The following is a 16718-nucleotide window of genomic DNA, read 5'->3' as shown; positions in this document are numbered from 1 at the left end:
TCTTAATTGAATCCTGCTTTTTGTTCCTCCCACCAAAAATCAAAACCACCAAAACAACTCCAAGCATTTAAGTCCTTGAGTTAGGGGATGGTGGGGGTTGATCTTGGATCTGTCAGCCCTACACACTTCTACAGAGGTCACAAGGGGCCCTGACCTCAGAGCTGAGTGTAGCTGTCAAGCAGTTTCCAAATCCCAGCTAGCTCTGGGTGGCCTGTAGTTTTGTGGTTTTAGGACAGGACAGTGCAGAGGTTCTCAACTGGGGTCACAACCCTTTGGGGGTTGAGCAACCCTTTTACAAGAGCTGTCTAAGACCATTGGAAGACTATAGATATCTACATTATGATTTCATAACAGCAGCAAAATTACAGTTATGAACAGTAGCAACAAAACCAATTCTACAGTCGGGGTCATCACAACACGACTAACTACATTAAGGGGTGCAGCATGGGGAAGGCTGAAACCCACTGGCATGGTTAGTCCTACTGCCTTGCCAAATATTGGAAATCTGAAGGGAGATATACTTTTGGGGTTCAGTGCTATAGGGGCCCAGAGGAGATGAGGCACACAACACAGGAATAGATAGCCATTTGCATTTTAATTGAGAACCATAGCCCTTTGGGTGGCTATACTGATTACAGACGGTTCAATGTGGAAGACAAATTGCTCAGGGATGAATCAAGAATCCCAAGCGCGACTTCGAACCGACCACACTACAGGCTCAGTTCCCCAGCTAAGTGCTTCAGGAGCCCTTTTTTGGTTACCCCACGCTATCACTGAAAAAACCAGCAAAACAAAAAAAGCCAAGAAGGCTAAGAAGGGGACATACAAGATAAAAAAGAAAATCTATATAGTATGAAATTAGTTTTTATTTTTAGCTCAAAATAAATGCTTAACATTTTGCCAAAATCAAACCAAAGATGAACCCTTGAAAGAAGGGAGGAAGCACATTTTCCTTCCCTGGGGAAGCCAGTAAGGCAGACATTGTGACTGTGACGTGGCGGTTTCTTCCCTCAGGACTAGTCTAGGCAAACAACAAAAACCTCTCCCCAACTTTCCCTCTACTGCCAGCTGTCTATCATGGCTGCGCCTGGTTGGACAAACCACAAGCAGCCGTCCCACTCCAGCGCAACCTATCTGTGTAAAGCCCTTCCTAAGGAGATTCGGTGAGGGTGCCACCCTGAGGCGGCAGCATGGCTGAGGTGTTGTGGTGTTTGGTGCAGAGGCACTAGGGGAATTATCCCCTAGGCCCTGGGTGCTGGCACAGCCCGCCTTCGCTCTACCACAGGGAGGTCTTGAAATTGAACTTCAGTTTCAGTAGGTATTTCAGATTCACCTGAGCAATGTCGTAGACAATGTACCTGGGGAGGGCGGCTGTCAAGGAGCCAACAGTTGAGACCCCAAGACCTCCTCCTACCCAACACTCAATCTCCCAAGGGTGGGGAAGGTTGGTGCCCAGAGAGACAGGTTTACCCGTGCAGCAGGGAGTCAGACCTCAAGTCCACACAGGAGACCACCCAAGGGCAAGTTGCCACTGTCCCCATAGAAGCTGCCCTGGGCAGTAAGAGCACACGCACAGCTCCACGCACAGCCCGGCCATGAAAGGATACTCGTTATACAGCAGGCAGGTGTCATTAACACCAGATGGGATCCCTGTTCCCAGCGGAACCTCTACACCATCCAGGGTGATGCTGGCCGAAGGGTCAGGGGCGGTTTTGCCCAAACCTGTAAGGTGGAAGGGTCAAGTGTTAGGTATAACAGGGGGTGTGGAACAGGAGGTGTGGAAATGTCCTAGGTATACAACATCTATTTGATACAGGATGTGTGTGTTCACTTTAAACATCCTTTAGATGCAAGCACAGACACTGTAAAGAAAGGTTCCAAGGCAACACTCTAAACCAGTAAAGTTATAGTGGTCCAGCTGAGGTTATACCCTAGGCATTGACCATCATATGCTACCCATAATTCCAGGTGCACCAGAGGTCCTCTGGGCCCTTATATCACTGCTCAAAATCTGAGGTGACCTGTGCCCTGCTTAGTTCATGGTACCCCACAGAACTCCCATGGCATTATGACACAAGGACTGAGGCAGTTGTTTCTAAATGAACCTCCTGCAGTGAGAGTGCAGTGCTGGAGGAAAGGCGCCCCCACCCGAACCTGCTATGTCAGGCTGGGGACAGTACCTTTGACACTGTGCTTGCCCTTGGGTAACTTGCTGATGTGAGAAGCATGCTTGAGTTCGTACCTATTCAAAAGAGGACAGTCTCAGAAGAGCCTCTGGTCACTGGGCTCCCAACCAACACTCCCTCAGCATCTTTACTGGCATGGAAACTAAGCGCTTACAGAATCCTGTCCACCCTTACCCTGGCACCTCCCTCCCCAGCTCCTGACTCTTCTCAAGTAGGGAGTCTGGAACTGCCGCCACTGCTGGGGGGTTATTTCCAAAGAAGGGCGGGCACATCTGGAGTTGTGGCCAGCTGCTTGGTGGTTCCCGTCTAGTCTACCCTATGGCCTGCTTCACCATCTCGTTCTTCTGGTCACAGCTCACCAGATGGAGGTTGCCAGAGGATGGAGGAAACGGATCTTCTCTTTGAACAATGATTTCCCTGCCTCCCTGTTCCGCAGAAGGACTGTGCTGCCAGGTCTCGGCCTCTGCATTTCTGCCTTTGGTTTCATAGCTTCTCTGAATCTCCCTTGATCCCGAGGTGCTGTCTACTGCACTTACAAGCCAAAAAGACTCGACTCTCCTTCTAGTCCACTCTACCCACCCTGCTCAGAGTCCGGACACTCACATGTTTCCAAGGGCAACTTCTCCCAACAGTATTAAGCCAATCGGGTCTCCCTGAGACGTGTGGCAGTAGTTCGCACTTTTGGACACCATATCAGCAAAGTAGATTCCTTTCCCAAACATGTAGCCTGTCTGGAGAGTTGGAAGAGGGACAGCGGTAAACCTTCCAGTGGTGAATCCCCACACGAGCGGCTGCCCAGCTAAGCTCCACACCAGCACCTCCCAAGAGGAAGGGATAGCTCTCTTTCATCAAAGGCCAGTGCTTACAGGCGGGCTGTGTGAAGTCATGCAACAGCCGAGGATGCCACTTTCTCTTTACCAGGAAGTCTCATAAGGCTAATGTGAGTGAGTTAATAATCACTACTCACACTAAGCCAGGCACACATATACATCCAGCAAGCACTGATGTCACCATCCAGCCACACACCAGTACCTAGCACGAGAGCTATAGTCACCAAGCCCCTTCCTTTTCTTTACTCTCTACAGTGAGTGAGGGGCTGGGATGGCATCTCAGAGGGCCTGTTCAGTCCCTTCTGTAACCCAGCAGGGGACATCATCTATCCCTTGTCGTCCTTTTTTTTTTTTTTCTTTTTTTCCGGAGCTGGGGACAGAACCCAGGGCCTTGCACTTGCTAGGCAAGCACTCTACCACTGAGCTAAATCCCCAACCCCCTATTTTTTTTTTTTTTAATGGTGGAAATCTGAGAGCTCATGGATGCTGCCAGCTGAGGAAAGGCAGAGGCATGTCTGGGTCCAAAGCCTGTTCTCTTCTGACAGGGCCTGCTGCAGGCTGGACTCTCAGGGGGAGATCACTGCAGGAACAAGTAAGTACTTCTGTCTTCCCATAGAGGGCAGCCACTTACCACAGGTGCTTCAGGTGGGGCTATCCGCAGACCCTGTGACAGGATGCCTGCGAAGTTGGTGGTCCTGGACCCGTGCCACAGCAGTCTCCGGTTGTGAAGCTGCCTGAAGGGCTTGTAGCGTTGGCTCTCTCCCTCTCGCTCTATCTTAAAGATCTGGGCAGAAAGTTGGCAAAAGGGGGACAGAGATATTGTTACTCAGGTTCCCTGAAGGGATAAGTGGACTCGGGAGTGTCCAGTACTGACCACTGTCACAAGAGCTAGGACGGTTTAGCTCTGCCACATCATCACAGATGGGGATGGGATGACCCAATGCAAGTGTTCCAAGGCTCCATTTAACAGGGACGAGCCATTACAGACATCGGGGTACACACCTAAGGAACCTTTTCTCCGAGACTGTTCTCACTATGTAGACCGTGCTAACCTGGAACTAAGTATGTAGCCTTGGTCTGTTAAGCCTCCCGAGTGCTGGGATTAGAGATGTGTATCACATCTGGCCCGGGGAACTTTATCATGAACTTCTTTCTGGTAATCATATTTTCTGACAAATCTGGGGCACTTTCAATACCCAGAAAAAGCCAAGGCCAACTGTACACCACCACTTACTTTCCTGCTCAACAAACATGTCACCTCTGCTTACTAATAGTACAGCTGGGCAGCTGTGGCACAAGCCTTTAATCCCAAGCACTCAGGAGGCAGAGAAGGCAGCTCTCCTTGCCAGGCTCGCCTGCTGTAAACAGCGAGCTTCAAAACAGCCAGGAGTACATAGAGATCCTGTCTCAAAAACAAAGCAAAACACTTTCTGAGCCAGGAAAGAAGTGGCTAGGGAGACCTGGCAGGACGGAAAAGGGGAAGAGGAGTCTTACGTCTATCACTTCCAGGTCATAGGCATTGTGCGTGGTTGCGTGAGTGTTCTTCACATACTTCCTGATGACCTCAGCCTCTTCAGAATCTCTGTCAACCACCTGGAGAACAGACATCTGGAATTAGGGCAGGGAGACACCCAGAGAGGAAGAATACTGACATACTAACCTAGAAGTCGCCAGGGGCAGTTCATACTGCCCCAGGACTGACCCTGTAGGCCAAGGCCAGGGCCCCATGAGCCTGAATATTTACTTATCCATTCAGACTGCTAGAGGAGAAGCTCAAAGTTCTTGCCTCATGCTAGACTATGAGTTAAGCTGGAAACAGAGGTTCACCATTACTGAGGTGGAACAAGGGAACTATTCTGACCAGGAGTCGAGGAGACCAGGATGTCACAAGGTGACACCATACAATTTTCTTTTCCCTATCCCAGTCCTAGGGATGGACCAAGGGGCCTTTCACATGCCTAACCACCAACTATCCCCAACTCCACCTCAGGGTTCTGGGGACAGTCTCTTGTCTATGTGTACCACAACTGGTTCAGTGCATGCCCAACTAACCAGTGATGTCATCGTAGTCATGCGCGGGAGACTATAGATGTTCTGTACATTTTCTTGCTGTAAGTTTGGAAAACCTAAGAATTCTGATTATCTGTGCTCTCAACTACAAGCTTTGTAAGAGTTAAAAGCAGGAGCTTCTTCACCACGAATCTTCGCTTTCCCATTAAGAAGGTGCATTGGCATCACATTCTAGTGGTGAGGATGGCAAGCTTAGGGAACAGTTTAGCCACCTGGAAGTCCACTTGGTTTGGGCTATATGGGCCACCATTTTCTTTTTTTTTTGGTTCTTTTTTTTTTTCCGGAGCTGGGGACCGAACCCAGGGCCTTGCGCTTCCTAGGCAAGCGCCCTACCACTGAGCTAAATCCCCAACCCCCTTTTTTTTTTTTTTTTTTTTTGGGCCACCATTTTCTAATGTGAGACCCACTTGTTCATTCTGTACACATTCCTCTCCATTCAAAGCTCCTAAAACCTGTACCCCTCTATCTGCTGTGGGACACCAACTTCCAAACAATGGAGTAAGCTAAGAACCAAAGGGGCTAGAGAGATGCTCTTCCAGAGGTCCTAGGTTCAATTCCCAGCAACCAGTGGTGGCACACAACCATCTATAATGGTATCTGATGCCCTCTTCTGGTGTGACTGAAGATAGCAACAGTGTATTCATATAACTAAAATAAATAAATCTAAATAAAAAAAATTTAGATAGATTCTATTCAGTTATATCCCACTTATGTCTGGGTTTGAGTAGGAAGGCTGCTCAAGCCTCAGTTGGTCTTGGGTAATAAGGCAAACTGTCCTTTTAGTGGACTTCTGCAGAGACTACTGTGCTGGCTGGTTTTATGCCAACTTTACCTAAGCCAGAGTCACGGGAGGGAACCTCACATGACAGACTGCCTTGATAAGACTGGGCTGTAGACAAGCCTGTAGGCATTTTCTTAATTAGTGATTTAGATGGGAGGGCCCAGTCCACTTTGGGTAGGGCCGCCCGTGAGCTAGTGGTCCTGGGTTCTATAAGAAAATAGGCCAAGAGACCCATCAGGAGCAAGCCAGTTAGCAGCCTGCCTCCATGGCCTCTGCATCGTCTCCTGCTTCCAGGTTCCTGCTGAGTTCCTTCAGTGACAACTGAGATGTGGATGCATCTTCTCTTTCCTAAGTTCCTTTGGTTTGGTGTTTCAGTAGTAAGTAACTCTAACTAGAATAAATCCTCTCCTCACTATTTCATGCCTATGGGAAACGCGGCATCTCTAATGACTGAAATCACATGCACATGGAAGGATATGCACGGGACCAGGGTAGACACAATCAAGACTGTGATTAAAATAGAGCATCACCCAGCCCACACTACTTTTGCAAACCTTTATTTCAATCCTTTGATTAAGAGGCCAAGAATCTGGAAACATCTGGCCCAGACTTCAACCACCAGTAATACTTGGACTGCAGTGAGTCCATGCTGCCTGGCAGAAACAGGGTCAGAGGATGGGTGTACTGCTGACCTTGTGTGTCAACTTGACATAAGCTAGAGTCATTACAGAGAAAGGAGCCTCAATTGAGGAATTGCCTCCATGAGATCCAGCTGTAAGGCGCTTTCTCAGTGATTCATGGGGAAGGCCTTGCCCATTGTGGGTGGCGCCATCCCTGGGTTGGTGGTCCACGGTTCTAGAAAAGCAGGCTGAGCAAATCATGGAAGGAAGCAAGTGGGTAAGCTGCACCCTTCCATGATCTCTGCATCAGCTCCCGCCTCCAGGATCCTGCCCTGTTTGAGTTCCCACAGGGATGGATTACGATCCTGAAGTATAAGCCAAACAAACCCTTTCCTCTCCAGTTTGCAGTCTGCGTGGCAGCAATAGAGACCCAAGACAATGGGCACGCCAGATTCAGGCTCTGGCTGGGACAGTGGCACACACACTTCAGACAGGGCAATTCCCGCCCACCTGAGCCTTCAACACAGCCCAGTTCAAGTGACTGCTTGGGCCCGAAATAGAAGAAAAGGAACTTTCTAAAACCCAGTCTCCACCCCGACCTGAGGCTCTAGCTAGCTCAGACTTTCCAGGGGGTCTCAAAGCCCAGCAGCAGCACCTGGATATGTGAGAATGCAGCCTCAAGGCTTAGCCACACACCTGAGGAGCTGTGAGGACGGCCCACCTGCACACGTAGGTTGGGGCCGCTGCTCTGGGGTGAGCTACTGAATGCTACATGGGAAGGGCAGGCCTCTCACCTTAATGTCAGTTTTGAGCTTCTCATAGTTGACATCGATGGGGTCCTTACTGCTGTCATCAGACCCACCCCTGAGAAGACTATAGGCAACCTCGATGTCCAGGAGGTTGTCCAGCATCTCCACCTTGGCCTGGGGACAGAGTACAGAGCTGGGAGCTAAGTCCATAGGGAAGGAGACAAACAAGCCCTGACAGGAGTACATGCAGAAAGAAGATGACACCCGCTATCTCCCCTTAAGGGGAAGAGCCTGTGCTGGCCAGACCCTGCCACCCATCGCTCCTCACTCACAGTGGGCACTCAGGCATTTCTCTGCATGCTAATAAGGCTGATGCCTGGGGAAGGGAGGGGAAGATGTCAGACGGATGCCACAAACTGGCCTAGGTCAGGGACTCATGGGGACCTTTACGTGGGACAGAGAAATGGTCTTCGTGAATGACAATTTCCTAAACTGACTTGGTAAAGCAAAGGAAAGAAAGGGGAGATCCGACTCTTAGAGAACACAGAGAGGAGGGCAGTCCCAGTAAGACCCAGCCCCGGCCCCAGCCCCACAGCCTATTTATTACCTGTACACTGTCTGTGTTGTTCAGAAGTGGGGGCTTCTTCATTCCAAAGTCATGGGGGATGAGGGTGTAGAAGCGATTGGAGAGATCCAGGATCTGAGATTCACTGCTGCCTTGGGACACTGCCTAAAAGGGAAGGGGACAGACAGAAGGAACACAGGACTAAAGCAGCTGCTGTCAACACAAGCAGGGTCATTAGCATACCTTCTCAATGGAGTAGTGGCACTGGGGCCCCCAGGGTAATGGTCCTGTAACTGCAGCTTATTTACACAGAGAACTATATGCTGTTACCTACTTCATACAAAGTGCTACTGCAAGGCTACATGGGGGCTCACGGCTACTGTGGAAAATTCCTGTGAATTTTTGTTTGAAAACTGTTCAGCTGGGCATGTTGGCACACACCTGTAATCCCAGCACTCAAGGCAGGTGGATCTGTGAACTGGAGGCCAGCCAGGTCTCACAGTTCTAGGCCAGTGTGGGCTACATAGAGAGACCCTGTCTCAAACAAACAAACAAACAAACAAACAGAAAACTGTCCACAGCGTTGGGGAGCATCCACCCGCTACAGTGGCAGATACAGTCTGCTCCTGCTACCCAGGGGCCATGAGCCAGACAGACTGAGATGGGAGGCCCAAGTGTGGAAGCAGGGACACAAGCTCACTGCTCAGAGGCACCCAGGTTCTACAGCTCACGAGGCCCAGGAAGTCTACTTTGCTGGGTGCTTTGTTTTCTTCTCAAAGATGCTACACCCCACCTTCAAGTACAAACAGAGCCTTCTGGTCTCTTGAGGATGAAGTGTGACATAGGGCTGGACTAGACAAAATTCTCTCCCATATTTCAATTTCTAAGGAGTTTATTAACTATCCGATAACTAAAATCATGACTACGTGAATTTTGTTAACAGTCTTTGAGCAATGAACTGGACCATAATATTTACTGAACTGAAAAAAGTCCAAATCCTCATAAAGTACAGTTTAGTAATGTCTGTCACTCTTCCCACACAGTAGATGTTGCTACTGTTTCTTACTAGAAGAGAAGCCGATGGCTGGAGGACTGGAGGTACTTGCTTACCTGCTGGACCTCACTGAGGATAGAGTAGGCGGCCTGGATCTGCCTTCTGCTCAGTTTCCCCAAGGGCATCTTCTGAAGGTCAATCTGAGGAGACAGGGAACCTAAATGCATTCTGCATTGTGGTGACACACCACTGTTCCCTCACAGGAGAGCGGTGGCCCGCTTGCACAGAAGGTGTCACCCTCCTACCCCACCCTGTATGCTGTGTAACACAAGCCCAATGCATACAGCTCAGCACTTCTGAAGGAAGACCCAACATAACTCCTACAATCCCACAGGACCGAGCTGATGGACTAAACCTCCCACTGTACTCTAGGGCAAGGAACGGTGTGTGTGTGTGTGTGTGTGTGTGTGTGTGTGTGTGTGTGTGTGTGTGTGTTCTTATGACCTTTGCTGCCATCCAGTTCAGAAACAAGAGCCTCAAAGTTCTGATGAATGTTATTTTTCAAAAATACACGTGAGCCTTTCAAATCGGCCACCCTAAAGGCTATGCACACTTAACACCACTGTGACTAACCACACTACTGCAGGATCCACTGTTAATCAGGGTACTGGGCTGTGAAGGCAGAGATCATTGTGTTAGTGATGAAGAGCGGACAGATCCACACTTGTAAACTGGACCAACTGTTCTCAAGTGACATCTACTCCCTCCTGTAAGTGAGCCGGCCTGCACCGTCTCTCAGTGCCTGAGGAGACGCACCTGTGTGCCCGTACATTACTGCCCTAAGACTGCGGCACTGGGCACATCCACCAGAGCTGCCTGATTTGCAGAGCAGCCTGTAGCTTATGGACTTGTGGCCAGAGAATAGGAGGCTGTGTGGCCAGCCAAGTACACAGGTCCCCTCCTTGCTAGGAAGACTACAGGTGAAGTGAGAAAGCCTATTCTTGACAGCCTGTTGTCCATGCCATGTAGGCCCACTTAGGAGCAACGTGGTTCCAACTGGCATCATCTCACCCCACGTGTGTGAGATGAGCAAGGCCTCTTAACACAGCTGCACCCAGCCCCAGGGTTTAAGAGAGCTGACTGGAGTTTGGCTGATTGACTGGAGCATGGATCAAGACAGTAGTGGTCACAGAAATTTTCTTTACAGTTTAATTTTTTTATTATTTTATGTCTATGACTTCTTTGCTACTTGTATGCCTGTATCACTTGGGTACCAATGCCTGTGGAAGCCAAAAGAGGGATTCTCTTGGAGCTGACGTTACAGAGCTAGGACTCTTATCTACTGAGCAGTCTCTCCAGCCCAGTTTTCTTTGTCTACAAGTGAGTGGAGGTTGGGACTTCCATTGGCATCAGCTAGCTGGTCTGTCAGCGTCGCAAAGAACCAGACCTTCCTAATACAGAAATCAAAATGGCAACAGGCAATAGGGGCCCGGGGCCCAGGATAGTCCTCTACAGTCCACCACACGTCCCACCACAGGGTTACGGGGCAAGCGGGCGCTGAGCTGGGTGGACATTTGTGGCCACTTGAGTTTTAGAAAGGGAAAGTAACACAGTTGAACTCGCCTGGCTCAGTGCAAAAAAACGAGCAGAGAGCATGGCCTCAATACCCACCTCGTACTCCACCAAGGCCTTCTTCATGCTCTCCACGTCGAAGATCATCCCGACGAGCTCCTGCACCGGCTTCGGCAGCTTCGACTTAGTGCCAGGCTTCACCGCCAGCTTCTTTACTGCCTCTTCGTCCTTCAGGGAAGTGGGGAACCAGAAAGAGGACAAGGAACATGGGTTAGGTACAGCTAATGAGGACACAGGATAGAATACTGCCACCAAAAAAGTCAAACTCTCCAGACAATGGCGGCCACAGGGCACAGGCCCATGCATTCCCCCATGCCCTCCTGACTGCTTCAGGTTCACATCCCAGCTGTTCTGACGATGTCTGTCTGCCTGCCTGCCTGTCTGTCTCTGGTATGCTGGTGCCCCGCAGAAGCTGCCCGGTGCGCATCCATACTCATTTTAGAAGGGAAGGCTGCAGTGAAAATGAAGCTCAGGTCACCACAGGAACTTGTTAGACAAAGTCTTCCCTTTGCCTGCAGCTGCTTGCCCGGGGCTGCTGCAGGACCCCGCTTACATGTTCTCTACAGAACCACCCTGAGGCTTGGTCTCATGCTCTGCCAGCCAGCTCGACAAAAACATGGCACATCCCAGCATCCGCCATCCCTGCTCTGCCTCCACACAGCACTCTTCACCTATGAGACAGTGAGATTGTACTCCTGTCTTCCCAAGAATCTGGTTAAGATCGACTGCTTTGTGATTGCCTCACCTCGTTTCATACCTGAGGTCTGAGGAGGCAGGTGCTGTGCCTGGATTCTCCTTGGGTTCAGCTGCAGTCACCTGTGCTGCCCAGTGCTGCCACCATTCCCAGTAGACCTACTCTGTGTACAGAGCTTTAGAGGTGCTTTTCTGTCCTGTGGGTATGGCCCCACTGGAGGGCAAATGGATCTATATGCTTTAGGAAGCCATAGTAAGTAGATATTTCTTATGACCCAGTGACTCCATCTCTCAGAAATGAACCTGAGAGGCACTCAGGTCTGTGTGCTCACCCGAATCACCACAACGGGTGCCTGAAGAGAATCTAAATGTCTAACCGAGGGGGAAGGACTTGCTGTTTTCATCAACTGTGATTTCTGGCCCACCACAAGATGGAATTCTATGTAATCTGAAGAAATGATGCTTTAACTGTGCAGGGTGGTTTAAATTATTAAGATTAGCTTCATGATTTCTGCTTTTAAAATGCCAAACTACTTCTGTCTCACATTGTGGCCCCGTGGAGAGTGGTGTCTTTGGAGAGTGTATGGCGTGGTCCTGGCCGTGAAGGAAGAAATGGGTGAGCACCACGTGCACTGCAGGATTAATGCAGGATTCCAGTATTATGGTGAGAAGTGGCTCCGAAGGTGAGACAGCCAGACACAGACATGTGCTGGGACAGTTATGGCTAATCCCGGGCAAGGAGGGTACTACCCTGTCTGCCTCTAAGTCCAAATATCACCTAAGAGGTAACCGAATGCTGCCTCATAGCACAGAGACTTTCAGGATAGGCACAGTCTACTCGGGGGCAGAGCACACCAACCATCCTGACCCTACTTCACTTCAGTTCAGTGGTGACACATGGATTCCAATGCAATCTTCTACAAGCAACTTCAGAAACCGCCTTTCCTTGGTGCCCCAATCTCTACTACCAGTGGACCTGACAACACTGCGACTGCACACACCTGTAATCCTAGTGCCCAGGAGGCTGAGGAGGATGTGAGTTCAAACCCAGCCTGAGCTCCCCCCACTCCTTCCTTACATTCGATGCTCTATGGCATACATTTTACAAAATGTTTTCTGTGGCTCCCAACATGCTCATGTGACGTCCACCCCTCACTCTCAGAGCACACTGAAATGTCAACAACCCCAAACTTGTTTGTATTGTACTTGAGCTTGGTGTACAAACCTCATACACGGCCTGATTTACTAGTTAGGATTTTATGTTACAGAGATGGTGTTCAGCATATTCTTCTGACGTTCTTGGGTAACACTGGCCTCATGGAATGAGTTGGTTCAGTTTTCCTCCACTTTGGGGGGAAGAATTCGTCACCTGGTATTGTTAACTCTTCTTTAAACATATCTGTGGAGTTAAAGGAACAGACCTTATTGTGATTACCTGGCCATAGTCAATCTCCAGAGGGTAGAACTTCTTGGGATACTTTGTGAAGTTTTTCGAGTGCCAGGCATTTCCAGTCTTCTCTTCGTATAACTTCATGAAGTGTTCAACAGCATCCTCTTTGGACGGCATCTGCTCAAGCTTGTTACTGCCGATAACTGTGCCCACTCGGCCCCAGGACCGGAAGATCCAATACCTGTAAAGGGACAGAGACCAGGGTAAGCTTCTGTTCTGTTAGGCCCTCCTCCATAAGGGGCAGCATTAAAAGCACGCTCTCTCCTTCATGTGTTGATTGAGTGGTGCTGCAGGTGGAACCCAGGGCCTCGAACACACTAGGCAAGCATCTATAACTGAGAGAGGATGTTTAAACTATAACCTTCATTCTAGTGATCAGCAAGTGTGGAATAGCATAAAACGATAAATTTGAAGTCAGGTGTGGTAGCGCACACCTTTAATCACAGCACTTGGGAAGTAACAAGAAGGTGGGCCTCCGAGTTCAAGGCTAACAGAATAGCCCAGTGGATCAGTGGAGCTACACCCGTGATGGTTAAGCAAGGCAGCATAAGTGACACTCAGGAGTGGCTATTTTTTATGGAGGAACTTCAAACGCTATGGGCTTTTGTGACCGTTTCTCTTGCTCCAGGCCCTGCAGCGGCCTGACTTCCCCAGGTGGGCAGCACACACTCAGTGTGGAGGCCCAGGCTCACCTGCTCTCCTTGTCGGACTCCAGAAGTTGCAGTTTGTAATAGGAGTTAGTCCCTTTCACAATGTCCACCAGGCCAAGCGTGGCACTGAACACCTTCCCGCCTTTCTCCAGGACATGTGCAGAGTGTTCCAGACCTGCCCCAGAGACAAAGCTCCTATGGTTCTCTCCCTTGAAGGGAGAGGGTGCACAGAGGCCTCGTGTCCCCAGCTAGTTTCATGTCACACCACCTTCAGAGGTACCCACTGACCCTCATGCGTCCAGGACTGGCCTGCTCCCCTCTGGCTACCCTGACTAGAGACATCTCCTAATCTCCCAGGGCATGGGAGGCTCTGATCACTCACCAGAGTCAGGATCAACGGCTGCTCCTCCCTTCAGAGTTAGTTTCATCCTCTTTTCAGACTTGTTGACACCTTCGGAGGGAAGGGACAGATGAACACAAAGACTCAACTAAGGCAAAGGCAGAACAGTTTCCAGAGGCGTCTGTCATGGCAGCTGCACACCACCTGTTGCCCCATAGGGCCTGCTGCTTTGTGTCCGCTCAACACTGAACTAAAGACACTGCTCGCCACAGCACCTTAGGGACACAGAACCAAGGTCACAGGTAGGGCAGCTGGGCCTCACCTTCCTCCTTGACAGCACCCTTGCTCTTCTTGGAGGGTGCAGCTGACTTCCCCTTGGGGACCACCACTTCACCAGGCTCTACCTTCACCTCAGCCCCCCAGGAGGACAAGCTATGGGCTGAGAGCAGCTCTTGGAGGCTCTTAGCTGAGGCAGACACATCCTGGAGGAAGTCCTCACACACGACTCGAACATTGGCTGCTTTCACTTCCTCCATCTTCTTACTCATCTTCTCCACCTCCTCTGTTTACAACCAGACAGGGAGAAATGAAAACCTCAATCGATAAGCTGAACGGCCACCTTCCTACAGTCTGAGAAGGCCAACGACCCCATGACCAACAACTTCTCTCCCAAGCTGTACGCTGAACCTCATCTCGGCAGTCACGCTCCAGTGGTACTGGCTGTCCCTCTGGTCCACAAAGCCAAGGGTGGCCACCGTCTCTAAATCCTGAGTGTGGTGTCAGGAGGCACTCAGCAGAAATGGACTCTTAGGCCCAGACCATAACACTTAGCAGAACAGTCTTAATATAAATGTGGGTCTGGAATCCATCACCAGACCACAAAGTGGTAACCTCCGCCTGCCTACAAAGGAACCCAGGGTCATCCATGAACACTGAGCAGTGTAAGCTTATGGTGACTGGGACCATGAGCCTGTGTGAACACACGGAATACAGTACAAATACCAGTTTTACCTTCAAGCTACAGTGACAAGAGTCTGACCCTAGCTGTGCCACAGAACCCTCACCACCTCTGAGAGGCACGCGCCCGTCAAACTTACTCTTAGTGCTGATACACAAGGAGGCCTTGTTGGCAGATCCTGTCAGCTTGCCTCCGAGTTTCTCAATCATGGCCTTTGCTTCGTCCTTGTTCTGGGAGAGCTTACCAAGAGTCAGGATCTTCATGTTAGACAGGGGTTTGTCTGGGGTAAGAGATCAGAAGCGTCAGGCTAAGACCATTCTACTGCGCTCTCAGGAAAGGATGAGCGAAGGCAAGACAAAACAGCTGGCTCTTCAGGAGAAGCCAGAGTCTGGCCAGCCCTGGCCTTTACTCTTCTCTTTGGGAAAATCTTATGAAGAAGACAGAGCAGTAGGGAAACAGAAGGCAGAACAGTGTGCAACAGAGAAAATGGGGTAGGGCATAGGCTACACAGAGAACAAACGAGTGATCCATGCTGGCTACCCTGGGCCTGCTCAGGGGCAGACTAGAAAGGCTGAATCTAGAGATGAGGCCAGAATGCTCGGAAGAAGGTGGGTGGTGAGAGCTCTGCGTCCTTCCATACTCTTCCTCCCAACTCCCGAGTAAGAAAGCACAAGCTGACCAAGCTGAAAGGTCTGATCAGTCTGGCCACACTGAGCTAAGCACCAAGTACCCAGCACTGACTGCCAGGTTGGCATGGATGGATGGGCCTCTGTGAGTAAAACACAGCACTAGTTATAGTCAGGCCATGGCCTCTGCTTCAGATCTCACAACTGGGAGATCTAACTGCTCTTTCTAGGGGGTGGAGAGTGAGGACACCACCTGCGTTCACTGAAGTCTCTGTAGAGAACAAAATCACTGATTTGGGTGTGAACTGCAAGCAAGGAGACAGCAGAGAAAGGGTCTGTCAAGGAGGGAGCAGAAAGCAGGCTCTAACTGACCACATGTGTTTGCAGACCCCAGGATTCAAGCAGCGGAGAGGACTTGGGATAACGAGTTCACCATTAGGGGCAGACTAGGTGCAGCTGGGCTAGTGCCCAGAAGCAGAACCTTGTCCTCTGCCCACACCAGCATGGCCTCTACAGCCTTTAGGAGTGTCCACATACCTGAAGGAGCAAGTAGCACTCTCCTTCCCAACAAGGCACAGTGATTCACTGCTTATGTGGCCTCGGTCATGTCTATCCATGACCAGGGTCTCCCCAGGCTCTTGATGGTCGGTAGTGCAGGGAGGACAAGGGGCCTGGAGACTGGGGATGTGGTTCACGGTACACCGGTCGTATATTCTGAACACACTCTAAGGAATGTTAGCCACATGGTACACAGACCACAGGACATCCACTTCACTATGCTATGTCCTTGCTTGGCATGACTCATAGGTTGAACCCAGTCCATAATCCTTCCTGGAGCCATACCTGCTGGTGCAGAGGAGTTCACAGCTGTGGGTGCAGAGGTGATCGAGACGGGAGGTGCTGGTGGTGCTGGGGCGCTGCTCTCTGGAGGGAACAGCCGGTCCTGCTTTTTGATCTTTAATTTCTTGAGGTAGGATATTTCTCGGAATTCCTAAACAATGTCAAGTTTTAGTTTTAAAGACATCAGAGTTTTCTTAAAATAAATTTACAATAGATTAAGTGGGATTTGCCCTGTGAAATTAAATCATCTTTTAAAAATCCCTATAATTAAATAGGAAAGGCTTAAAGCTCCCAGGAAGGACGCGCATTCTTGTTGTGTTTCTCAGGCCTTATTCCCTACACCTACGAGAATCCAGGTACTGTGGGTGACCTAAGGGAGAAACCTTACCCTTAGGGAAACAATGCCAGTGAGGCGGCTCAGTGAGCACCAAGTCAAGGGTCTGATGGAGTTTGGCCCCAGAGCCCACACAGTGGAAGAGTCTCCCACAAGCTGTCCTCAGCCCTCCATGTGCCCCTCCCTAGCTAAGGGTAATATTTCAAAACAATAAAAACCCAGCTGACAACTTAGCGGGGGGAAGTAGCGCTGACCTGGGAGGTACACTGGGACCCGCCTGTCCTCAGGCCACTTCTCTCGAGCATCTATCACATGCTGTTAGGTGCTACGGCATGGCTTAAAGCCCCTTAAGACTCATACACTTAGGCCAGGGCTGACAGGGTGTGGGTGACAGACCTTT

General features: G+C 50.1%; 1 protein-coding gene across 1 annotated transcript in view; it reads right to left on the bottom strand.

Moving 5' to 3' along the window:
- Window positions 1-848: 848 nt before the first annotated feature.
- Parp1 (poly(ADP-ribose) polymerase 1) overlaps window positions 849-16718 on the bottom strand; it is a 31901-nt gene continuing 16031 nt past the window's right edge. The window contains exons 8-23 of the mRNA XM_032914949.1: window positions 15988-16135; window positions 14658-14798; window positions 13883-14122; window positions 13603-13671; window positions 13263-13395; window positions 12556-12751; window positions 10467-10595; window positions 8912-8995; window positions 7844-7966; window positions 7282-7410; window positions 4511-4609; window positions 3648-3800; window positions 2790-2917; window positions 2181-2242; window positions 1608-1722; window positions 849-1358 (exon numbers count right to left, since the gene is read on the bottom strand). Coding sequence (XP_032770840.1) covers window positions 1277-1358; window positions 1608-1722; window positions 2181-2242; window positions 2790-2917; window positions 3648-3800; window positions 4511-4609; window positions 7282-7410; window positions 7844-7966; window positions 8912-8995; window positions 10467-10595; window positions 12556-12751; window positions 13263-13395; window positions 13603-13671; window positions 13883-14122; window positions 14658-14798; window positions 15988-16135 — 2031 coding nt within the window. The 3' untranslated portion in view covers window positions 849-1276. The remainder of the gene's footprint in view (window positions 1359-1607; window positions 1723-2180; window positions 2243-2789; window positions 2918-3647; window positions 3801-4510; window positions 4610-7281; window positions 7411-7843; window positions 7967-8911; window positions 8996-10466; window positions 10596-12555; window positions 12752-13262; window positions 13396-13602; window positions 13672-13882; window positions 14123-14657; window positions 14799-15987; window positions 16136-16718) is intronic.

The sequence above is a fragment of the Rattus rattus genome, chromosome 10 (genome assembly GCF_011064425.1).
Source record: "Rattus rattus isolate New Zealand chromosome 10, Rrattus_CSIRO_v1, whole genome shotgun sequence".
NCBI lineage: Eukaryota > Metazoa > Chordata > Mammalia > Rodentia > Muridae > Rattus > Rattus rattus.
This window is presented reverse-complemented; position numbering and strand designations above follow the sequence as displayed.